The sequence below is a fragment of the Ambystoma mexicanum genome, chromosome 11 (assembly GCF_040938575.1).
Source record: "Ambystoma mexicanum isolate Mex_15411 chromosome 11, UKY_AmexF1_1, whole genome shotgun sequence".
Lineage (NCBI taxonomy): Eukaryota > Metazoa > Chordata > Amphibia > Caudata > Ambystomatidae > Ambystoma > Ambystoma mexicanum.
Window position 1 is genome coordinate 860,085,994 of NC_090934.1, and position 26,044 is coordinate 860,112,037.

The following is a 26,044-nucleotide window of genomic DNA, read 5'->3' on the forward strand; positions in this document are numbered from 1 at the left end:
GTGTCCTTGATCCTCAGCCATACTGTGCTCCAGACCCAGGATCCATGTTGGCTGGTCCTACACACACACTCCACTGTCACAAACATCACCCCACCCTGTTCAATGTCTCTGAATCTGATTGTTTTATCTTTCCCTGACCTCTATAGCTGCCCGCAGACCACCTGACCCCATCTTTTTCCTCGTTCTCCACAGACTGCAGTCTGGATATTTTTGGCCGGGCAAAATATGCCAGCTTCCAGACAAGCCACAGGCTTTTAAGACCATTATCGTGGAGAATTTGCACAGTATTAAAGCTTTGTGTAGTATCATAATGTACAGCCGGGGCTTGCCAGTCAACTTCCTGCTTCCTGTTCTCCTCTTGCAGTTCCTTCCATCACCTCAGCCCGAACCACCACACTTCCACACTACCATAACAATAAAGTTTTCCTCACCCTAAACGTAAACCTTGCCCTAACCCTAAATCCTACTTGAACTATACCCCCATCTATAGCCTTAAACGCCTTGACAATGGCACTCTGGAAAACTACTCTTCAAGGAAAATGGGATACCAGAAAAAAACACCCGAGGAGGGAATTGAGTGGAACTCATGGAAACACAAGTGACAAATGAGGCAGATCAGGCTGTCGGGTCGGTAGAGAGGACCAAGCTATGATTTGGAAACCCATAAACCAGAGTTTGCCCCTGTACGACTGTACCTAGATGGTAAACAGTTGGTGAATCGATACCAGTGCCTGGAGAACGATTCATGTCATAAACATAGGCAACCATCCGTTCTGCACCTGCCTAGCCATTACAGGAAGGATAAAGATCATATGCAAATCAGGCTTGGTCCCACTCCAAGAGGGACAGTCCAGCTCAAACTACTTGAGCACATCCCTTCTGCACAAAACCACACTCAACCCCAGACAGTTTCACCCTCATTGGGTGTCTTCAGGGAGATGCAGCTTCGGTCTCTAGGCCCAGCAGGCACGGTGCCCATCACATCCTTTGTTTTGTTTCAATAAATTAGGGACAACCTTTGCGCTGTGATTCTTTAAGAAAGGGCCATTCAGCCCAGCCATGTTTTGGCACCTGTGATTTAGGGTGTTGTGTGTCAAGAGTGGCCGGCATTGGTGTTCCTAAAGAGGGCAGATCATTAGTGCCTTTGTGCTGTGGCTTAATATGTATTTGAAGAAAAGATGGCATAGATGTCGCTTTGTCTGTTCAGCTGTTTTGGGAACAAAAGATTCATGGAGGCCCATCTCCATAAAGCCCTCTATGCCAAAGGTTACCCCATGCACACCTTCCCCTCCAAACAATCTGCACTCAACCAACACAATCTCCTTTGCCTCCCAAAAGTTACCAAAAACACTAATGGGTGAAAAACCTTTTGTTCGTCGGCCAAACTATGGAATATCCTCTCATCCACTCCCCATCACAAACCAGCACACCTCAAATTCAGAAAACAACTGAAAACCTGGCTTTAGCAGATAAAGGTGTATATGGTGGTTTTGTTGACACACATTTGAAAGTGGTATGTTATGTTATGTTTTATTATTTATAATGCGCAGTTATACCCAAGGGTATCAGGGCGCAGCATTTACAAGAATATGCGAAGCTTGGTTACAAAGTGTACAAAGTGCAAATTAGCATAGGGGAATGTACAGAGCAACAGAGGAAAGCACACAATATATACAGTATATACAAAATTAAAAGGTGGCACACAAGGTTACACAGTGTGCGGATCGCATGAAGGATGGCCTTAGCACTTATCTATCTTGGCTGTCCTTCAGTTTCAGCCATGAGATTACCTTAGAACGGAAATTCAGGTAGGGCATGTCTACTCTGAGGTTGGGAGGCAAAGAGTTCCATAGTTTGGCTGCCTTTACCGGGAAACTGTTACCTCCTATGGTGGCAAGTTTGTAGTTTGGGACAGAGAGGCAATCTTTGTAAGCAGTTCTGAGGGGTCTTTCGGAGGCTTGTCTATGGAATCTGTTAGTCAAGTAGATCGGGGCAGCATTGTTAAGGGATTTGTAGGTAAGTGAAGCTGTTTTTAGGAGAATTTTATCTCTAGTAGAGAGCCAGTTGTTCTGTTGGCTGAATCCTGAGATGTGCTCTCTTCTGGGGATGCCTAGGGCTGCTCTCAGGGCGTTATTCTGGAGAGTTTGTAGCTTGCTGGTGGTAGCCTTGGAGGTTCCCAGGTAGAGGGCGTTGCAGTAGTCGAGGCGGGATAGAATAAGGGCTCTAGCGAGTGTAAGGAAGCTAGTGTCTGACAGAAATGGTTTAGCTGAGCGGATTAATTTGCACGTATATGCAGATGAGGATGCCAGTGAGCGGTTATAAGTTGTCTTTTGAAGGAGAGGTTAGAATCCAATCCAAGTAGAAGCCCAATGTTTTGACCTCCTTTCCAACTTTGATGATGTTCCCATCTATCATGAAAGAGTTGTAGGCTGGGCTGAGTTTCCTTAGTCTATGCGTCGTTCCCAAGATGATGAGTTCCGTTTTCTCATCATTCAGGCATAGTCCATGAGTGGCCATCCATGCCTGGATGATGATGTACACCCTATTCAGCAGGGCCAAATCCTTTCCATAATCTCCAGAGAGCGGAAGGAGGATCTGAGTATCATCTGCATAATTGGTGTAGGTGATACCGAGATGATCCAAATCATCGAAAAGGGGCTTGGTGAATATGTTGTACAGTGTGAGGGAGATGCAGGAGCCCTGTGGTACACCACAGGTGATAGGTATGGGGTCTGCTGCAGCTGTGGGCGAAAATACCCTCAGAGTTCTTCCGTTAAGGAATGAGGTGATCCATGAGATGGCCTCGGGAGAGAAGTGTGCTGCTGTGTGGAGGTGTGAATATAGGACAGAGTGGGTGGTATATTTGGTCGACCTAAATTTGCGTGTAGCAGTACAATAAATACATAAATGTGTGTATAAATGGGTGGGGGGGAGAGGAGGTCCAAGGTGGATGAAATGAAATGATATTTTATTTATATCGCGCTCGTACACACGTGTTTCAGAGCGCGACCAGGCAAAGCGAAGGGAACAAGGGAGAACAAAAACAACAATCTTACTAGGCCCAGTGACATTGAGAACGTGCAAGTGCATGGAAAAGGGAGAAAGTCGGAAAGTCCATGGAAGGGGGGGAGAAGTGGAAAGTGCAGAACAGAGGTGAACAGAATCAATAATAAGTCAAATAAATAAAGGCAATAAGCAGTGGTAGTGCAGCCAGCAACTGGCAAGTGCTAGATTAGTCAGATAGTGTATATCCGATAAGTGCAGAAGAAAAGTGAGAGGGGGAACTGTATGGGTACAGATACAGACCCCAGTGCAAGGGGTGGCCCGGAGGCAGTGCAGGAGGGTGGCAGGGTGAGCAGGTACCTGGACCCGAATGACAGAGGGTGGCCAGGTGAACAGTGCTGAGAGAGAAAACAGATCAGCAAGGGAGAAGAGGGTCAAAGAGGAAGGTCTTGATGTGCTTCCGGAACCAGAGATGGTTTTCCTCAAGTTTCAAGGTGGCTGAGAGGCTGTCCCAAAGGGAGGCCTTGGCCAAATGGAGATCTGCCCCCAGCTCGTTTCTTCAAAAAAACGACTGACCCTGAGGGAGTTGGAAGTAGGGGAGCGAAGTGCTTGAGAGGGGAGGATGTTACAGTAGTCCAACCTAGAAAGAACCAGAGCATGGGAGACTGAGCTTCTGGGGGAAAAAGAGGAAAGGCAGAGTACCTCCTATGGAGGTGCAGTGTAAAACATTTGACTTTTTAGAGACGTCACAGATGTGTGTGGAGAAGGAAAGTGTGGAGTCAAAGATAACCCCAAGGTTCACAGCCTCGCAGGTAGGGGTAGGCGGAGGGCCAAGAGAGGCCAACCAGAGAGTTATGGAAAAGGATGGTGAAGGTGTACCATTGAGGAGGATCTCCGTCTTGTTGGCATTTAGACAAAGATTGTTGGCGGCACACCAATTTTAAATGGCGATTAGGCAATCTGAGATTAGGGAGGTAGAGGAGGGGGCTGAAGGAAGCCTGAAAATGAGTTTGGTGTCATCAGCATAGCACTGGAAGTTGGAGCAGAAAAAGGAAATGAAGTAGGCGAGAGTTGCCAGGTATTGGTTGAAAAGCCAGGGTGAGAGGTTAGACCCCTGGGGAACACCACAGGTAGAGAGGGAGATGGAAGATAGGAAGGACCCAAGATGTACCTGGGAGGGTGGATCAGAAAGGAAAGATTAGGAGGAAGAGGGGATTATCGGGTAAACCCCCTCCTACCCACCCCACATTAAAAGAAAACAGAAAAATGCAACAACCAAATTTTAGGTCGACCAAATTTACCAACAAACTCTTCACCTTCCAACTTGTTTATTGCTGCATGCTCTGATGTCACCTGTGGCATATTGTGTGCGGCAAATGTGAACAAATATAAAGGAGCTGTTGGGGTTGGGTACATTTTATTCCTATAAATGTGACTGGCATTTTTTAACTTGATTTTCCCTTTCTCCCCCTCTTTCTCCTTTCTTCCAGGAGGTGATGGCCCTCTCCGGTGAGGGTTGTCGGATCTACTAGGATTTACTAGCCATGCCAGGGATTGTGGTTTTCCGCCGGCGATGGTCCGTAGGGAGTGATGACCTGGTACTGCCGGCAATCTTTCTCTTCGTCCTGCACACAACCTGGTGAGTCTCAGATAAGAGCAGAACTGGTGTAAGCAAGCACAGATGTCAACCACATGTGCACCCCACAAACCCGCCCCCATTGCTGGCATTGCTATTCAGAATTCAGGACAACAAATTCAAATGGGCTCAGTCACATTTTGCATATGAAATATAAATGCAATTCATGGTTTGTGGTATCTTATATGGGGCCTAATTACAATTGTGGTATTCTGTCTGTAAATCAACCGGAATACAGCCAAACAGAATTACTGTTACCGCCACTTGGTCTGGCGGATTTACCACCAGATTACAAGTGGGGGGATGGTGGTGTTAGTCCCCATTTATGGAGTCCAAAACTCTCCATGGGGATTTTTGGTGGATTTACCGCCAGCGGATTTACCACATAGTAAATCTGCCAGCAGTAAATCCCCCCAAAATTATAATTTGGTGGGGCAGGAAAAACAGAAAACAGAATTACTGCCACTTTATTTCCGCATTGCCAAACTTATGTGGCCCATAGTGTTATGTAAAGGAATTTCCCATTTGCATATCAGTCTTTGTTCCGCCCACAATGCCAGGCACACCTCCTGTTAATGGCCTGGGCTAGCCACATGCAGCGTGGTGACCTCGTCTAGCCCTTGTGACAGTAATGTGTGCTGGCAGATAAGAGAATGGAGTGTGTCCCGACTTCCTGACATGCCACCACCAGTAAGGTCCACAGACCCATGGAGATGAAGGATTAAAAAGTGTGGCAGTGGGGGGTGCGGGGTTGTGCTAGAGAGCCCAAACAGCAACGAGACGGAACTCTGCATCATGAAACCAGGCCTGGTGGGATAAGAGCCATCGCTTGGAGGCGAGGGACCATGAAATCAGTGTTGGGAGTGACTTAGAACATGGTCCAGCTGTGTCCGCAAGATTGAGCAGATTGCGTGCCTGGGACCTCAGGACAAGGTGGTGATAGACGCTGCTGGGCTCCGCCGATGCATGCCCTGGTAAGAGCTGCAGGGGTGCAATCAAGGTGTGTGCCGACGGGAGACAGTCTACCCTTACCCGTTCTTCTGGGGAGGGCCAGACGCTAAGCCGCGCTACGCACCCACCGCGGCTCAGGCCCTGAAATCGTCACTTCAACCTGAGACCCAGGCGCCCAGGACCACGCAGGGAGTGCCGGGGCTGGATCAGCCCTGTCATTGACGACTGCAGGGGGGCCCTTTGAGCTCGGACCGCAGGCTGCAGTACCGCGTGCTGCACTTGGACCGGAATATCACCAGGAAGGCACGTTACTGAAGTGAAGACATTCTGTGGTGTGCAGAGGAGTCAGTGAGGACTGCGACCAGCCAGGTCGGGGAAGTGGTGGGCTTTGGAGCTGTAGGATGCCGAGTCCCAGTGGACACCCAATCTTTTCAATCTCTTTTTTCTGACTCCTGCGCCCACTGCCTGAAGTGTAAGGGGGTGGAGGCGTTGTGGAGGGTTAGCCACTGCACATTTATCCCGGGGGGCAGCCATCTGAATGATGTGGGGTGCAATGGCATCGGGTGGAGGGAAGAAGCAGCACACAATGGAAGAGACAGACTTCTTTGCGCCCTGCCGGGGCCAACACAATCCCGAAAAGGCTTCACCACAGGACTCTGTCATGGCAGCACTGGGACGCATTGAGCAGTCCATGTCTCGGCTGGAGGGCAAAATGGATAACTAACGCAGAAGGTGGCCCAGCAGTTCGAAACTAGAAACTCTACACTGGAGCAGCAGACCAACGAGTTGGACAGACAAGTGACACAGGTACTCCCCCAGGTGCAGAGGTCTACTCTGGAAATGGAAGCAGTGGTGAAAGGCAGTGTGTAGAGGACAACAGCCTTGAAATCTTGGAAAATGCGATGCAGACCTCACAGTTGCGCCTTATTGGCCCCCCCATGGGTGCGGAAGGAGAGGACCCAGTAGGTTTTATAATTGCATGGCTCCTTGAGAAGTCGGAACTGGACATGGAGGACGATCCCATACATGGTGCTAAATGTTACAGGCTCCGATCAGTGGGAACCAAGGCAAGTTCATGGTCGGTTTTGAGACCTACACTGCTGGGGCGCCTGAGTGAGGCCCGGGACAGGGAGAGGATCTTGAAGTCAGCAGCGATCAAGCGAGCAGTGGAATTCCAAAATCTTAAGATGTTCCTTTATCCGGACCTCTCCTCAGCCACTGACTAGAAAAGAAGAGCTTTGAACGTGGTGAAAAAAAGCCTTCCTGGAAGGGGGGGATGGTGCAAGGCGGACCTCCTACATCCGGCTAAGCTCAGAGTGACATGGAGAGGAAAGGAGGATTTATTTTGGGATGTGGGAGGGGCAGTAAAACGATTGAAAACCATCCCTGCTGAGAAACCTCCCTATGAGGATGCCGGATGAACGGTCCGATGTCGTGGGAGATGTTTTCTGTTTGCATTGTTACTGAGACATCTTTGGATACGACAAGTACGGCCTGAGAAGCAAGCCTTGGACTTTAATAGTTGTACTCTCACCTATTTTGTATCTTTTGGTATTTTGGCTCACTCGCCATGCACGGGCTCTTTGAAGGGTTTCAGCTTCCTTAAATGTAATTCTGTTGACAAACTATCGAGCCCATTTGTTGGTGGTTCTGATTGAAGTGTGCAGCCATTTCTTACCCCCCCCATGAATGTGGGCATTCGAGGAGCTATATGGTTTGTGAGGGAGCATAATCCGTAGTTAGGTGCACTAAGGCCGTCCCCTAATGTTAAACGGCAAGCGGCAGTGACAGCACTTGGAGGTAGTCCCCTAGCCTCTGCCATTAAAGTCATTAGAAAGAAGTGGTGTGCTGGCAGCTTGCGCTACACCCAAAAAGATAGATGGCATTTACAAAAAAGTCATATCATGATTTGCAGATACAATGTAATAGTTTGATTTATTTATGTGCTCGGTAACAGCCGACACGTGTTTCGACCCTCACTCAGGTCGTCCTCAAAGCAAATGTTTCACTTGCAATCTGGTCCCCAAACAAATTTTGGGCTGAAGCCCTCCGTAATCTTTGTCCTGCTCGTTAGATTTCAATCCTAAATGGTGTTAAGCATCTTTTTCCATGGTGTAATGCGGTGTGCATATCAAGTCTGTGTTGGCCCTTCAATTTCACAATAACTGTTCATAACCTTATTGGTAAGCAGAGGCGTTGCTAGGGGGGGCTAAGGGGGCTATAGCCCCTGGTATTTTGGTTGTAGCCCCGGATAGAATCTCAGGAGCTTCAACCAAAAGCCTAGCTAGCCCCCAGTCCCGACAGTTCCAACATTAGCGTAGCCCCGGGTCTTTTCCAGACCTAGCAACACCCCTGCTGGTAAGGATGCATGTAGTCCGTGCGAAGGTTTCACCAGCAATGCGTCCTATGGCATTGCAAGTGAAACATTTCCCTTGAGGACGACCTGATGGTCGAAACACGTGTCGGTGGTTACCCAAGCACATGAATAAATCAACCTATTACATTGTATCTGCAAAATATGATATGACTTTTTTGTAAATACTATGCATCTTTTTGGGTGTAGCGCAAGCTGCCAGCACACCACTTCTTTCTATAGACATTCAAGGACACTGCCTTATAAGACTTATTTGGTTAATTGGGTTGTGGATTGTATTCTGGTGGAGCCTCTTACACTTGTACCATTGTAATTTTCTTTGCAAGGTTAAACAAATACAAAACTAAATAATAAAAAAAAAGTGTGGCAGTGTTAGGTGAGCTCGTGGCAAGCCCTGTGCAAAGTGCAGAGGAAGCTGGGCTCTATTTTTAGTTTACTCCTGGCTTATCTTGCTTTACAAAAACCACAAAAAACCATTATTGCAATCACAGGATAAGACTGTGACAATTAAAGCGAAACATAACCTGCTGATAAAATGAATTGCACGATAAAGCTTGGTGCTGTTAACATATAAAACACCTTTTAAAATCAAACGGAAACTAACGGTCATGCTTTGTAACGGAATGCCATCAGATCTTTAGCTGTAAAAGGCATTTTGTCCATGATAAAAAAAGGCACAAATGCTACATTTCTACAGATTGTGCATTCTTATAGAGCTCCGGCTAACTACCCATCATGCAATCGAACTGTCAATTGCATATTTGCTTTTTTGTACCATCATAAGATGCCATCATCAGTGTTAGAAATAGAAAAACATGTTCTGGGGGGAACCCTCTCCTCCTCAGTGGGGTGGGGCCGTAGGGTGGAGGAGCCGGGCCAAAAGGCGTGGCCTCAGGCCAGTTTATGTAACACCGCATCTCTTCATAGAACACGTTCCTGGCTATTTACATAAAAGCAAAGAGCATTACAATAACAGACAATTTTAATTTGGAAACAACACGTTTGATAGTGATTCCGCAAGTAACCCCCTTTGAGCAAGTAAAGAAAGTTGCACTCTGCTCTTTTCTTTGGTAACAATTCTTACCCTAGCAAAAATGATTCTGCAAATTGCAAGACATAAGCACCAATTTGGACAGCTGCTGAACAGTATATGAGGCTTTAGCTGTCTCTGCATTCAGTCTTCCGTGCCAGTCTTCTCAAGCACGGGCTGCAAGAGCTCAGCTTGAGGACATATCGGAGAGTTTCCTGCGTTAGTCCCAGCGCCTCGGACACAGCAGCGCTCCGGCAAGAGAAACTATTGGGGCTTCGTTCTGGCCCATTTCCTTCCCCCGGTCATCATGACTCTATAGCGTTGGATACCTGAAGAGTAGGAGAGATTTTAGGTATGAAATTAAAATCCACAGAATTATTGCAAAAGGAAAACGTTTTGCACCCCAGATCCTTAGTACTGGAATCAATGGATGGAAAATCTTTTGCCAGTAGGTGTTCTGTAAAATAGCTTTGTAGAGAGCCACTACAAAATAGTTTGAAACATGGGGCATGGAAGGTGACCTAGAAAGACATGCAGAATCCCTCCCAATGTCTCCTCCATGTTCCTTTTATCTGCCAGGCCCCTTAAACATTTCATATTACCAATTGGGACCCAGGTTCTGTTGGTCTGAAGTCAGCATAGATATGTGTTGAATTATGGCAGTTCTCCTGGGAATCGACATTGACCAAAATACTCTCTTCTGGTGAATGTCCTGAACAAAGTGCTTTATGATATGATGATATGGCATTTATAACGCGCCTATACACAGGTGTTTAAAGGTGCGACGAAGCAAGGGGGGAACAGAGGGAAGACAGACAACGATCTTACTAGGCCAGGATTCATTCAGATTCCGCAAGTACAAGGGAAGGGGGGAAAAGAGAAAGTGTTGGGGGGGGGCTAAGGGGGCAATTCAATGATCAAAGATTATGATCAAAGATTTTGCAGAAGTTGAATAGAAGTCATGCTCTATTCTTATGCCTATCTGGGGCTCCTAAAGAGTGGGGGCCCCTCTTGTGGAACAGGGGTGAGTGACCATTGCACCTCTAATGGGAGATAGAGAACACCGACCCCCACTAACACAGTGCACGGTGTGAGGATTACATCATGCATGGTTAGGGAGGTCTTTCCCTGTGTGATGCACAACCTGCTGACACGCCTTCCTTAAGCCTCTGGCTCTGAATGATCCAATGATTAGTTCCCTGACAAATGATAATGTTAAAGGATGTTTGTACTGCACCCTATCACCACCGGAGGGGTCCCCTGTTGCTCTGGCTGATCTGTAAAAAAGGGGATTGTTGGGGTATGTTAGTAAGACAAAGTTTGGAGAAAGAGCAAGCTAGCTGTGATGTGCTGTTGGCAGCTTCAGTTTGGTTAACACTGTTCGCTGAGCTTTTAGGTGTGGTATCCGTTCGGTATCCGACGTGTGCTGTTGTGTAAGGCAATGTGTGGTTTTTGTTTTTGCAGTGTAGTGTAGTGAAGTGCCTCCGGTTTGCTGTGGTTTTAGAGGTATGGCTGAGTTTAGTTAGTGTTTGAGGGGTGAGGTTTTAATAGGGTTGGTTATTAGCATTGTTGTCTGAGAGACGCACACTAATTTTGTGGATCCTCCCTTGGTGTGACTCAAGGTAATATTCACAATCCTCTATGGATGCAACGCAGGCTAATATTCACAGTTCGATCCCAATGTGGCACAGGCCCACATTCACAGTTCTATTCCAGTGTGACGCAGGCTAATATTCACAGTCCTCTCTAGATGTGACTCAAGATCATATTCACAATCCTCTCTGGATGTGATGCAGGCTAATATTCACAATTCTGTCTTAGTGTGGCATGGGCTAATAATCACAGTCCTCTAGATGTGACTGAAGGTAATATTTACAGTTCTATCCTGATGTGGCACTGGTCAGTATTCACAATCCTCACTAGTTGTAAAGCTGGTTAGTACTAACAGTCTGGCGTGCTATGTTAAGAGGGTAGGTAGAGTAGCAGGGATTCTGGAGTACAGTGATTGTTCTACTCCCCACCCAGGCCACACAGTTGGTTGCTGGTTAAGTGCTGGTGACTGGCCTCCCCAGCTAACACCTGAATAAACAATAGGGAGCCGCCACTTTTTGGAGATGCTCTTTGCCTAGGGGCCCTTAGCCGCAGGGGCTGCCCTGGTTGGGTTGTCTATTAAGGGGACAGGGACCAATCGAATCGCATGGGAGGCGGGTTGTAAAGGGAAGAGAGGAAGCTGGTAGGGAGAGGGGACAAATGCACACGCCACACTCTTTATGCTTTTTAAAGCACAATCCCAAAATATCAGGCGATGGCTATGGGGTTTGGGGGCCTGGCAGCACTCATCTTAGCCTCCTTGGAGATTGAAAGCCCAATCAGGAGTCGGGGGCTTGTTGGAAGGCGGGCGGGTAAAGGGGGATACGATAGGGCTATGGGTGGTAGGGAAAATAACGCATCTGCTGCGAAGCGGCTTGATGCAAGCAAGATAAAGAAATAAATTAAATTCGGGCAAGGCGGGATGGGGCTCTGGCACTCACCCAGGCTGCAGCTAGAGGTGAAAGACCCAAACCTCACTAGTTCTGGAACTGCCAAAGCTTTGCAAATTTCCCATCCTCCTAGCTTTGGGGAGTTCACAGGCACCACATTTCAGAACTCGGTGCTGTAGGTTCCAAAAGATTTTCCAAATCCCGGCCTGTGCCAATTAATTACTAAGTTTGGAGGCCGCTCTTTTGCTTGGAACCTGGGTATAGTTTGTCTCACTTCCGTAAGTTGCTGACCATTGGCGGAAAGGGAGTGGGGGGCTCCTGCAATTGGTAATCGCCATCTGTCATTCAAGTAAGAAGTCCCTCCCATTCTTTGCTTCAACCCTTTATCGCTATCTTTACGATGCCTAATTGAAGGGCTGGCTGTCCAAACCTTTGTTTTCAGGCCCCCACATTACGGTAGGGATGTAATGTTCTCTCCATCGTCCTTCCGGCATTTTCCATTCCCGCAACCGCCTCTGGGGCTCATTCATGATGCACACTTAACAGTAATTACAGACTCGCGTATTCCCTGTGGCAGGGGTGAGGATGAGAATGACTGCAATTGGGAAAACTAAAAATGTAAAGTGAAATGCAAGAATGCAGGCCTCATGAATATCAAGAGTGCGAGGCAGCCGTATAGAAAGACATAACGCGGGGTCAGTAAGTATTACTGAAGAACCAGGGACCCCTCACTCATTCCTGGCATTCTCATAGGCACGCTGGTAGGGGCGGGGGGTGGCATCTCATTCACACATGCACACTCTGACTGTTGTGGGGTGCAGCCTGATTACAAGAGTGGGATGAGGAATGGAATGACTGGCAAGGAACGAAAAGTGATAAACGCCCTTATTATTAACAAAGAAATGCAGCTGGAATCGCCAGCCCGAGCACAGTTTAGGAGTCTCCAAAGGCTTCTGTAGTGGATCCGACTCCTCCTGCCCCTCTCTTCCTCCCGCCCTCCCTAAAAATCCATTGCTTTAGATGAGCGCTGGGGGCCAACACACATTTTTGCAGTATCATTTTAAATGGCAGCAATCTCATGTGTTTGGCCACTGGGGCTAAACATTTCTGCATGGCCTACCCAGGGCGAATATTATTGCAAACATTTGAATTTCTACAAAGGTTGGCAATTCTGTGGCACACCTCAGCCCTAATTACCTGATTTTTTTTTTTAAATTAATTTTCACAGTTGTAACATTCCATGTTGTATATTTGCATGTGTTCACATTGTCATCAATCGTCTGTACAGAATAACAATTTTCAAGACAATAAATCCCATATGAGCAGACCCACCAGTCCCCATTTCCAGTGTCTAGCCTTTCCCTTAACAAACTTGTCCCCCCAGGCCCTTTGTTAACCCGTTCCCCCACCTTCCTTCTCTTGTTAAATTCCCCCCATCCTGAGTGGCCAATTCTAACTTCCTCACGGGAGCTTCAAATCTGGAGACAACGTTCATTTGTTTAGTATCTGACCCCATTCTAGTTCCAACCCGTTGTCCTCTTCTGGGTTTCTGTTTTTCCCAAATCTTTTCACTGTTGTCAACGCCCACCTTTGTATATCCTTTATCCATTGCTGTATCAGCGGGACGCTTGGGCTTTTCCAGGATATAGCTACTCATCCCTTAGCCAAGACCATCATAAATTGTGCAATCTCTTTCCATTCTTTTGTCTCTCTTCCCTCCTGGGATCAGTCCCCATAAGCACATAGACGGTGTGTCGCTGCTTAGTAACACATTAATTTGAGCCATTATCCCATCTCAGTATGTAACTATGATCGGACATTCCCACAACTTGTGACAAAACCCAGCTGGTCCCTCATCACAGAGTGGGCAATCATCAGATACTGATGGGTTAATGCTGGGGTCATATATACTCTATGTAGATAATTGAATTGAACTCTCATGTTACGAGATGCCTTCTTCACTTTCTCCCATACAGGAGATCACTTTTCCTCTGAGATTGAGATGCCTACATCCCTCTCCCATTTACCTGTAACAACTAAATCCTTGCTTTACCTTTCTTCTTGCAAGGCTCTGTATAATTGAGAGCCTTCGTTTTCATGACCCCAGTGACAACAGTGTGCTCATCAACTGACTCCCCTCTGGTTCCCCAGGTATACACTCCAATCTATCAGCTAATCTCCTAACTATTTTCGCATAGGACAAGAAATGCCCCTCTGAGATTCCATATGTCGACCTCCATTGCGCAAATGTCATCAACTTCCCTTTGATAAAGAAATCCCCGAGTTTAGTGCAGTCTGTTTCCCTTAGAGTAGCCAAGCCTATTTTCCTAATTGCCGACAGAATTGTTATATCAAACCCTATAGGTAAATTCTCACTATACAATCCCTTGGTTTTGATTATAGCTCATAACTTCCCGCATAACACACATGATTTGAAAAACATTTGTGGAGCCCTTCTTGCCCATCGGGTTCCATAGCATTTCAATGCCCAGCCTATATCTCGGTATACGGCCTACCAGTGAAGAGATTTCCCCCTTCAGTGAATTGTCCCAGGTAACTATAGCCTGTAACTGTGCCGCTATAACGTATTATTCAAAATCAGGAAAATGTAACCCACCTTCCTGATCTGTTCACTTCAGTACTTCATTGTTGCCGTGGCTGCTCGACACCTTTCCATATTCCATAGTAATTCCCCTAGCTTAGTATTGAACATTTTAACAAAGACCTTCTATGTCACATAGGGAATATTCGTTAAAAGAAATACAGTCGCACCACCATTTTACATAGAGCTACCGTTTCCATTAACGACAATGGTAATGCCTTCCAAAAAGTCACTGCATCTCGTATGCGTGACCACGCCCTTCATGTATTATATACAAATGTTTCCTCCATCTCATGAACGATCTGGATTCCCAATTATTTTAAATATTCTGATTCCCACTTCACTCCGCAATCTGGAAAGACATTCATATCACGTTTACGTAGACCCGCCAATGGGAACAATACTGATTTCTCTTTATTAATCCAGAAGCCTGAAAGTTGCCTAAAATTCCTCAAAACCTCCAATATAATTGGTATATTGTACATCGGGTTACTTTCTGTAGGATATATTTATGGGGCAACAATTAATGCAGGGAGTTCACCCCCAGCCCCAATCATGAGTGTCAAACCAATTGATCAATGTCTTAGATTCTTAACTAACTCTGCCTTTGAAATATTTAACACCACAGTACTCCCTCACCCCTTTTCCATAGGCAAGCCAAGAACCAGGTCGGGGTACAGACAGAATATAATGTATTTTCATTGAATGAATAGACAATATTCATATTTACACAATAATTATCAAGAAGCATGCCACCATACTCTGAGGCCAAAAACCTTTGTTTCTTGGCAGTGCAAGAATTACCCGCAAGTTGAAAACACCACTTTGTTTTTCAAAATGAAAAATCATAGAATCTCTAAAACACAGCATGATGTACAGTTTTCATTTCATGTCTGTCCTCCTCCCCTGTCGCATGGAAAGAGGAAACACAGGTCTAAAGACTACTTCAAATACTTGGTTCACTCACAAGAATACCCCTCATGTAAAGATCATTATTGCAGCACCCTAGAACCTGACAGTACAATTGTGCTTTACAATATACTTTGGATATGACCTAACGTAAATACAATGTAGCTCTTTTTTATTGGGCAAAAGAATAGACATGTGCAGCGCTCTTCATCTCTAACTTCCCTGTTCATTTTCCCTTCTAGCAATATTCTAGCACAACCAACATTTGAGGAGAATACTCTCTCAGCATATAATGAACATCTATTCTTTGCCACTATAAAGTGATAATATCCTCATTCATTTTGGAGTTCTTTGCTCACTCTCTATACAGAGTGTGTGCTTTTACATCCGCTATTTTCACTTTACTTAACCCTGAAGACATTCTTCTGCACAGCACATACCCAGAGATTCCGTTTAACATTTGAAACACCCTTCTGCTTTTATGCAAGGTTCAGGGAGTGTTAAACAATTCGGAATTTCTTTTTTAAATGCACCCCTCCCCTTTAGGGGATTTCTGGGATTGGCAGAAGTGTAATACGTGATCGACAATTACTTTAACAACTATATCATTATCAGCACTGGGAGAAAGATCAGGGATTTCAAATTTCACTGAGCTCACCACACGTCCTTTGGCTATGTGGAAATTAAATACATTGGGCCTCATTACGACTACGGCGGTAGCCGTGCCGGTAAAATCGGCACGGCTGCCGCCAGTCGTTTTTTTACCGGCGCCCAGGAATGGGCAATTACCGGGTCATTACAGCCCCGCCGGACCCGGTAATTGCCGATTCCCGGGCGCCGGTAAAAAATGCTCCCCATTCCCATTGAGTCCTGTAGGGCTCAATGGGAATGGGGAGGCCAGATGCACCGGCGCCATTCTGAATGTTGCCGGTACATCCGCCATGGTCTGCTCGCCGGTGCCGGTCCGCCCGCCAGGTCAGACCTGGCGGTCGATAAGGCACCCACAAGCAGAACTCGTAGTTTGCCGGTACGGTAACAACGGTACCAGCAAGCTTACCGGTACCGTTGTTACTGTACCAGCGAGCTTGTAATGAGGCCCATTATTTATTAATCAGGAAACACTAGGCATCTCCTTATGAATGCCTACCCCATGAATGGCTGTATAGGCGAAGACATTAACTCAAATAGAATCCCACCAATGGTTTGGTTGGTTGGAAGTTTTTACTTTAATTCTCTCTGGGTTTGTGTACTGGAGCAGTTAGGAAGCCATCCTGGGTCATCTCATTAGATGCAAAGGGACCTGGTTAAGGATAGTACTTCAAAAGCCTTTGTCCTGCTCCTGGTTCCCTCCAGATTGTAGTTCCAATTTTTCCTTGTCTGGTTGTCTCCTTGTGTGACCATCTAATCTGCCCTCCCAGATCCCTCTTTGTTTGGTTGTTTATTTGATAATGCGCACCAAACCCTCGGGTAGCTGGGCGCAACAGTTACAAGAATATTTTAGACTTAGTTACAGCATGTCATTACATAGGAGTAGAACAATTTACAGTGCATAAGAAACAATTTAAAATTTACAATGCATACAATTTGGGTGCGAGGTGCATAAAATACAATGGAACGATGGTGGGGGCAGTCGTATGGTACATGCAGGGTCATGCAGATAGTTCAAAGATAGAATCACAGGTGGGTGAACAATATCTAGGTATCCTTGGTGTGAAGCCAGTTTAAAAGGTTATGTCTGATCTCGGGTATGGTTGTTCCACTCTTAGGGCAGCAGGGAGTGCATTCCAGGAGACAGCAGCTTTAACTGGGAAGCTAGCTTCACCTGCTTTAGAGAGTTTGAATCTTGGGATTTCTAGGCAGAGGTGGTTGGATGATCTGGTGTGATGAGTTGAGGCTTTTCTGGTCAGTCTGGCAGAGAGATAGGGTGGTGCAGCATTGTTAAGGCATTTGAAGGTAAGGGATGCCATTTTGAGATGAATCCTGTCACTAATTTTTAACCAATGCTGGTCTCTTCTAAAGTTTGAGATATGCTCTCTACGAGGTATATTTAAGGCGGCTCTCAAGGCATTATTTTGTAATATTTGCATGTAATATTTGCATCTTGTTGAGGATTTGTTTGTTAGCGCCTACGTATAAGGCATTGCAGTAGTCTAGTTTAGACATTATCAATGCATTGGCAAGCGTAATGCAGCTAGCTCTGGATAGGAAGGGTCTGCAGGCCCTTATCAGTTTACAGGTGTAAGCTGTTGATGATGCCAAAGAGCTAACTTGTTTTTTTTGTGATAATGTGGAATTAAGGTAAAAGCCTAATGTTTTTACTTCAGTTACTACTTTGATTATGTTGCCATCAATGTTGAAGGCAGCATAACTGGGGCTGAGTTTTTTTTAGGTTGGAGTCAGAACCCAAAATCAGGATCTCGGTTTTTTCGTCATTTAGGCAGAGACCATGTGAGGCCATCCATGCCTGGATGAGGAGGTATATCTTGCTTACCAGAGCTGTGTCTTTGACAAAGTTGCCAGAGAGGGGTATGAGGATCTGGGTGTCGTCAGCATAATTGGTATATGTGACGCCTAGCCTGTCAAGTTTGTCAAAGAGGGGCTTGGTAAAGATGTTATACATTGTCGGAGAGGCGCATGAACCTTGTGGAACACTACAGGTGATTTGGATTGGGTCTGCTGAGGCTAAGGGGGGGGAACACTCTCATTGTACAGTTAGCTAGGAAGGATTGTACCCAGGCTATAGCATCACTCGAGAAGTGTGCAGCTGACGTTAGGTGTTCGCATAACACTTCATGATCCACCAGGTTGAAAGCTGCCGAGAGGTCGAGGAGGGGTAGCATAGCTGTTTTACCTTTATCCTTCAACTTGCCCATTTTTGTTTTGAGGTCAATTAATGCCGGGTCAGTCCCGTGTTGTGGTCTGAATCCAGATAGGAGCGATCCTAGTAGAAGGTTAGTCTCCAAATAATTTTGGATTTGGAGGTAAGCTACTCTATCGATAATTTTAAGCATGAATGGGACTGTTTTGATGGGTCTGTAATTGGTGGGAATGGCTGGATCTAGTGTCTGTTTCTTAAGGAGGGGTAGCACCCAGGATTCTTTAAGGTTGATTGGGACAGTATTTGAGTTGAAAGAGGCGTTAATTAGCTTGGAGATAAAGGGGGCTAAATCTCTAGCTGCTTCCTTAATTATTTGTGCTGGGCAGCCATCGGCCTGGAAGCTAGAGGGCTTCAGAGATATTATAACCTTTTCAGTTTCCAAGATGGAGATATTAGTGAATTTGAAGGGTGTATCAATGATTGGAGACCCAGAGGGTGGGGTAGGTTGCTTCTCAGTGGAGCGTAGGGATGCTTTTTTGTTAGCTATTTTGGTTTGCAGAGTAACTATTTTGTTGGAAAGCGCATTTTGGATGCTGGTGCACCATTGTTTATCTTTCGGAACATTATCTGTAGGTGGAATAGGGTTTTCCATTTCCTGGAGGATGGTGAAAAGCTGCTTGGTATTTGAATTAGCCTTGGTGATTCTTGCATTGAAGGTATTCTTTTTGGTAAGGATTATTTCTTTCTTATACATATTGGCAAAGTTTATTTAGTGTAGTTTTATTCTCGACCGTGGGAGAGTGATGCCAGATGGCTTGGAGTTTCCTTTTTTTGGATACGTAGTTCTTTGAGCTGGGGAATGAACCAGTTGTTAAGATGGTATTTTTGTTTGCTTTTACGGCGTTTCATTGGCGCAATAATGTCAATAGCCTTGGCCATGGTGTTATTAAAGGTTGCTACTAGTGCGTTTGTGTCAGAGCTATCGGGGATAGCGGTGAGGGTGAGTAGGAGGAGAGGAAGTCGTTTTTCAGTAGTAATGTCTTTTTTTGCATCCAGTAGGGGAGGGGTGGAGTTATTTCAAGGATTATCTGTTTTTAGGGCTCAATAGTGGACGAGAAAACAATTAAGTGGTGGTCAGTCCAAGGTTGTGGCGTTATTTTGGTAATAGTAGTGGAACAGTTCAAATTGGCTACCCAGTCTAATATTCGCCCTTTTATGAGTAGGTGTGAGGACTTTTTTGGTCAGGCCATGTTCTGTTAGAACAGCTTCAATTGAGTGGGCTTGTTTAGCCTCGGGATCCTAAAAGCCTAGATTGAAGTCTCCGAGTAATAGGAGTTGAGAGCTGTCCTTGATATTGTTATAGTGGAGGCTGGAGAGGTCTTCCTCAAAGGTACCGATTGGACCTGGAGGTCTGTATATTAAGAAGATAGTTAATGTGCTGTTATCTGAGATAGGAAGTTTGGCTGAGAGTAGCTCACATGATTTGATTTCAGGGGGTGTATTCAGTCATAGTGCTAGTTTAGTTTAAGCTATGTTAGCAAGGCTGCCTCCTCTGGAGTTGGGCCTGTCGACTCTCAATATTCTGTAGTTTTCAGGTAAAGCTAACATGAGGGCTAGACCTGCTGCGTCATGAAGCCAAGATTCAATAACTGCTAGGATGTTTAGGTCATCCATAGCGAGTATGTCTGCAATATCGGTGCTGTGCGCCATGAGAGAGCTGGCGTTAATTAAGGCTCAGAAATAGTTGTCGGTTTGTTTTGCTCTTGGAGAGGGGGGGTTTCTTTAGGGTGATTAGGTCTGAATTGAATATGAGGAGGGTATGCAGTACTGCAGGTAAGAATATTTTGCATAGTTTCTAGGGAAGGTGTGGACGGATTATAGTCTGTGGCACATGTCTTATGGCTGAGATAGGGGTCTTGTGTCCTAGTTTTGTTAGTCCTGGGTTCGTATCTCTGGGGCAATCTTGCTCGGAGTCTCAAATTTCTCTCTTGCAAGGTACAAGGTGTGAGATTGATGCAGGCCATTATTGTAAAGGTACAGAGCAATATGATCATTTGTTGAGTCTTTACAGTGTACATAGTTCTTCTGTATAATGTTTATAATTCCGCTGGAGGAGTGTATAGCTAGTTCAGTGGTAGCAGATGAAATGAGGACTGGACAAATATGTAAAACACAAAATCAAGGTAGGCTAGTTCACATTCCCAGATTAATTGGGAGAATATGTAAATACACAGTGGTCTAATACAAAATGGTAAAGCACGATGAGCAGGAACATGTTCAAGATAGGCTAGTTTGTAAGGCAAGGCTAGTTTGTAAGGCAAGGCTCCATACGGAACAGTGTGTTATTTCAGATGCCCCTCGAGGTGGGTAGATGAGGTAGACTTGGAACATAAGGTTCTGTTATTGCAGGCGCACCGTGAGCTAATGGCAGTGCCGCACGAGCTGTGGGCTGGTAGGCTATGATAGTCGGCAGGCTGGAAGGGTGCTTAGGGCGTCTAGAGGCGCGTGCGTGCTGGTCAGGTGCAGCTGGGATGGAATGTTGGACTACACAGAGTGTGTTATTACAAGTTGTTTGCAATCGCTATGAGGGGTAGAGCACTCTAGGCAAGATGTGTGCATTAATTAATTGACTACGCAAGCAGTAACAGCGGCTTTGCAACAGAATGCACTATAATATCTACTCCCAAATTAGCGATGTGGCCAGTCTTGCAGACCTAGAAGTGTTCCAATTAGTTCTTAGATTTTGTTCGGTCCAAGTGTCAAGTCTCACGTTCCCGGCGTGAACAGGGGCAAACAGGGTTGTTTCGGCATTAAGATGGCCTTTGGATGGCCGCGGGCTCTTCCGCCTGCCGGCGGATGTTTGTGTGTTAGTAGTACACAAACATGCGTTGCCTAGCAACGCCGAGGTATCTCAGCCTCGCTTTCATTTGGAAATGCTGAATGTCGCCGTGTGCGGTCTGGGGGTGATTTCGGGCAAGATGGAGGCAAATCAGAGCTTCTGTACTGAAAATGGGTAATGTAGTGCCCAGGCAGGGCAGGATGCTCACTCAGTTGGATTCTCCAGGTGCAAGGGGGTCGCCGTTCGGAGGGATCACACAGCTTCCTTGTGCAGGGGGCTGAGTCCTCGCTGGATATGGGGACTCCTGCCCTCTCCACATGTGGGGTTGCAATGTCTTTCCACTGTTCGTCCAGTATTAAAACCTCTTAACCACACCCCAAAAATGTCTACATTTAAATGTACTGGCTCATTGGTTAATACTCTTAATTGTGCATCTCTTGCCCCTCCCTCCCCCTCTAAACAAGACCTTGCTTCTTCCCTCTGATTGGTTCTCGGGTCTCCAGGCCCCATTTCTGGGAGATCTTGCTCCACCCTTTTGAAATTGCATTTCTGAGCAACTCTGATACGAATTATAATCTTTTCAACATGCCACGTTTTCTCTAATTTACAAATAAGGGTCACAAACCATACGTTTCTAAACTGGTCTGATCATGCGAGTCGCAATGAACCGTGTCTTGTGTTGGCAGGGGCTTGCAAGTGCGAATGACATATTTGTGTGATTTCCCCAGAACGGATGAAAGCTCAAATCTTGATATTTTACAGATGGGTATCTGATTCAATAAGCTACCATATTCCTGACTATCCAATCCAGAATTTTTTTTGGGAGGCTACAATCACATTTTAGCTTGGAGCTCTGCTCATTCCCTAAGGTCACATTTTGAGGGGAATTGTGTCAACAAAAAGTGTTTTGTGTATTTTCCAAAGACATATGAACCATCTTTGTATCTATTATGGTCCACTATTTTATGAGCAAAATATGATTCCCCAAGACCCTTTTAATTACATGCATACATTTGAACTTTAATAATAGTTTCTGTTCCCAAAACCTATATTTGAGCCAGGTCATCTGGCTTTTGGGGACTTTTATCTCCCTGGGCATAGGGGTATAACTCTGCCCCTTGAATCATGTGACATTCTCATTTTGCATCTCAACTGTCAGTCATCCCAGAACCCCACCATAAACTGAATTTAATTGTTGAGTATTTTTGAAAGTTCAGAATCCATGGGCTGCATCTTTGTTTTCTAGGTGGTCATCATTCAACCACAATAACCCTCCTGCCAGGCAAAAGCTTTGCCCTCTTCCTGGCTCTAGTGAGCTTCAAAGTGGTTGACCAAATGGAAAGCTGAAGCAGTGTTTGACCTTTGAATCTGAAGGGGGAAGATTTTCCCTTGCTTAAACACAGGTTTTAAGTCGGCTCTGATGAACAGATTTGGTGCTTTTTATTAGTTGCATTTTCTATGCACATGAAAACCTGCACCAATATCTCAGATTATAAAATCTACAGTTTGCTCCATCTTCATTCTTGGTGCTAATATTAATGCATTTTTGACAAGCTGGCACTATCGCAAGTTTCCTTAATATGTGCCTTTGAATTTACTTCTAGCAGTGGAGTTTCATCTTTTATGCATTTATTGTTCCCTCAAAGTTTCAAGATGCACAGCATGGCAGTTCTCTGTTTTAGCAAATGTCTACTTTAGTGCATCTGTCACGTGTAGTGGGAAGTAGGACTCCAGCTTTCGGGCTTGTCACTCGAACAGGGCATGATAAGTTTGTATTTTCCTTTTTTTGGAAATCAATAACACATGGTTTTGGACATGAGTTTAGACCCATAAGGTTCAGTTACTATTGTCAGCCTACTGGGTTTGGTTTTAAGGGGGACTATTGGTTAGTGCCCTCACCTCCCTAGACTCATCTAGAGGGGAGCTCTCCTGGAGAGAAGTGACGCCATCTGAAGGATCATCATAACGGTTAGAGGGAATCAAGAGAAAAGGTGGAAGTAGCTAGATCAACTTCAAAGGATAAAAGTAGAGGAAGCGGAAGAATGGGCATAAAAAGGATAGATGAAATGAGGAATCAAATGATAAAAGATCAAGATGATGAAAAGTGGTTGAAGTCAGAGCAGTTTGAAAGATTTCCAGTAGGAGGCGAAAAGGAAAGGGAGAAGGGAGTGATAAATAATAGGGCAGGCTCTAACTGTCAAAGAAAACAGAGTGGGGAAAATAAGATCATGAGAAGATCCTGAAGTGACAGAATGAGGAGTTGAGATTTAAGAAAGAAGAAAACGGTCAATCAAGGGAAGAAAATGAGAACTATGTGCAGAGTCAAGGTTCAAATTAAACTTGCCAAGTAAGAAAGAAAAAAAGTATCGACTGGCAGTAAAGTACAGAGTAAAGTATCCAGGTCTTCACAAAAGATGGAGGGGACAGGGCTGATTATTATTTTTTATTGATTTTATTTTTTACTTTTCCATGTCTATGTAACCTGCAATGTAGTCGTATGTTGGGGGTGAAAAGTCGTATGTAGATAGTACAAATTGTCTGTTAGGTGAATAGCAGTGTTTTAGCGCCTTTCGAAAGGTCCAGCAAGCATTCAGCCCTTAAGGTGGGGGAGGAGGTGTTCCAGTGTTTGGCAGGTATGGTTGGGTGGGAAGTTGGATCCGAATGCTTTGGTTCTTTTGAACTTGGGCTGAGTGATGCAGTTGGCATATGCTTCTCTGATGGGTCTGGATGAGTTGCTTCTGGGGAGTTTTTGAGACCGGCAAGGGAGGCATCCTTGGACATGGATCTGTGGGTAATGGAATCTGTTTTGAATGTGATCCACTCACATATCGGGAGCCAGTGTGCTTTTTTGCGGGTTTCTGTGATGTGTTTTTTTTTTTTAGGATGTTCAGGGCTGCTCGGAGAGCATTGTTTTGAATGCTTTGCATTTTTTGTATGTTTTCTCACTGGTGCCTGCAAAGAGGACATTGCAGTAGTCCAGCTTGGATCCAATAGTGGCTTGGGCAATGGCAAGGCAGCTGTCTTGGGAGAGAAACAGTCTAGCTGCACTGATCAGTTTGGTAGAATATGCTGCGGCTGATGCTATGGCATTGACTTGTCGTGATAGGGCCAAGGATGCGTCAAGGTGTAACCCTAGGGTTTTCACAAAGGGAGAGACAGGAATGGGGTGGCCATCGATATTAAACAAGCTATATAGGGGATCAAGTCGTGAGTAGCTCCGTCTTATCGTCGCTGAGACACAGGTGGTGTGTGGCCATCCAGGCTTGGATGGTTAGGTAGACGTTTAAGGTGGCAGAGTCTTCTGTGTAGTTTCCTGAGAGGGGTAGGAGGATTTGCGTGTCATCTGCGCAATTTGTATAAGAAATACAGAGGGAGTCCAGTGGGGTAAAAAGGGGGATAGTGAATATGTTGTACAGGGTAGGGGACATGCAGGAGTCTTGTGGGACACCACAGGAGATGGGAGTAAGGGGGGGGTGGCACGTGTGTTTTCTACAATGACTCGGATGGATCTGTCTCCTAGGAAGGAGTTCATCCAGGTTATGCCTTCAGGTGAGAAGTAGGCTGATGTGGTGAGGTGTTGACCTAGGATTTTATGATCTACCAGGTCAAATACTGCTGATAGGTGAAGCAGGAGTAACAGTGCAGACTTGCCTTTATCTCTAATTTCGTCAATCTGGATTTTTAGGTCAAGAAGGGCTGACTTGGTTCTGTGTCCTGGGCGGAAAACCTGATTGGCGAATGCCTGGGATCTTGGCTTCTAGGTGGCGTTGGATTTTCAGGTGGGCTGGGTTTCTGTGTTTTCCTCATGCCTCAGCATACAGGACTTTGGGAGCATTGTCCCGCAGGAACCCTGGATGCCGGCAGCAGGAGGAATTATAGAACTCAGAACTAGATCAGTGCAGGGATCCATCTTTCCTTAAAACTCTCACCATCAACTCTAGCCATACACAGCAGGAAAATGTGGCCTCTGCAATGTAAGTGGGAGGGGGAAAGTGCTGCAAGAAGGGCAAAAGGGCGAGAATTGGGCCTCGAACAGAGCGTTTTTCAGGAAGGCCTTTACAAGCAGATGGCAGGTAAAGGCGACACATGCTCCGCAGTACTTCTGGGAAGTCATTGCTCAGGTAATGAGTCATGTGACATGACTTCTGCCTTCCCAGAATACCTCCAAAGGTGGGTGGTAAGCAAAAGTGTCACATTCACAGCAGTACTTCTGGGCATTCACTGATCACATGATGTGCCTCGTGATGTGACCTGCACGAAGGAAGTCGGCAGGCCGGAGGGCACAAAATGGGCACAGGGCTGGGCAAGGAGGGCACTCAAACACAGTGACTTCCAGGAAAGCCTCCACAAGCAGAAGGTAAGTGAAGGGGGCATATTTTCAGCAGTACTTCTGGGCAGTCCCTGGTCATGTGATATGCAGCCTTTGCGATTAATGTGGGCGGGGCCCAGTGCTGAGCTGAAAGATGAGTGAGCGGCTAGGAGTGGGGTGGGGCTGGGGGGGCGGCTCAGGCACAGCGCTTTCCAGGAACGCCTCCACAAACAGATACCTTTTGGTTCGGTTTGCCTAAGATAATGCCAGCAGATGTGACCTATTTAAAACATTTGAAGGTGGTCTCACAACTGCAGAGGGAAAGTGCTGTCTCAAGTGGAGCAATGATCTGTCAGGACTTTGCTCTGTGGCTGCCTAGGGCGCCACCAACAGGTAGGCAACATTACATAACCCCATACTGCTGCTCTCACCACAGCTACCTCCATTCGTACCTTAAGCTGTACTGTAACGCAACCTGCCTGTAATGCAATCCTATGTAACTAAAAATATGCTTTTGAAATGCAAACTTCCATGTAACCACTAAGCTTTCTTCTGTAACCAGCAATTTTGTTATCTGTAACAGCGTCAGGATGCCCTTGGGCTGATGTACGCTTTAAAAATATGAATAAATAAATAAACATGAGAGGTGAACATCATAGAACATGTCCCGGTTTAGGGAGGTGCAAAATGGCATACAGATGTCCTAAATCCTTCAGTATTGTTCTGGCAGCTCAGCCTGGGACCATTATTGGAATTCCTTTCGTCTTCTCTCCATTATGTGCCCTGCCAAAACACTGTACTAGTGTAAGAATGCATTAGTACCTGGCCAATCCATAGACCGGATCTTTTTTTGAGCCTGAAGCCATAGTTGTCTTGGGATATCGTCCACCTTGCCCTCAATGGGTTTCACTTTGCTTGTTCATGTTTAAAGGATTTGTAGAATGAACACTTTCCCCTGTGTAAGCGGCCATTTCCTGCTCCTACTAGGTTCAGCAACATCTTCACTCTTGCTAGCAGCTGGGCATTGATTTTCCTGACCTGGTTCAGCCAAAGATTCAGACCAATCAATGTCTTCATCCCTTCCTTTTTTTTA

At 45.7% G+C, this 26,044-nt stretch overlaps 1 protein-coding gene across 1 annotated transcript in view; it reads left to right on the forward strand.

Annotated features, from left to right (window-relative positions):
- Positions 1-26,044, forward strand: part of DAGLA (diacylglycerol lipase alpha) — a 323,287-nt gene that overhangs the window by 71,770 nt on the left and 225,473 nt on the right. The window contains exon 2 of the mRNA XM_069623887.1: positions 4,494-4,642. Coding sequence (XP_069479988.1) covers positions 4,548-4,642 — 95 coding nt within the window. The 5' untranslated portion in view covers positions 4,494-4,547. The remainder of the gene's footprint in view (positions 1-4,493; positions 4,643-26,044) is intronic.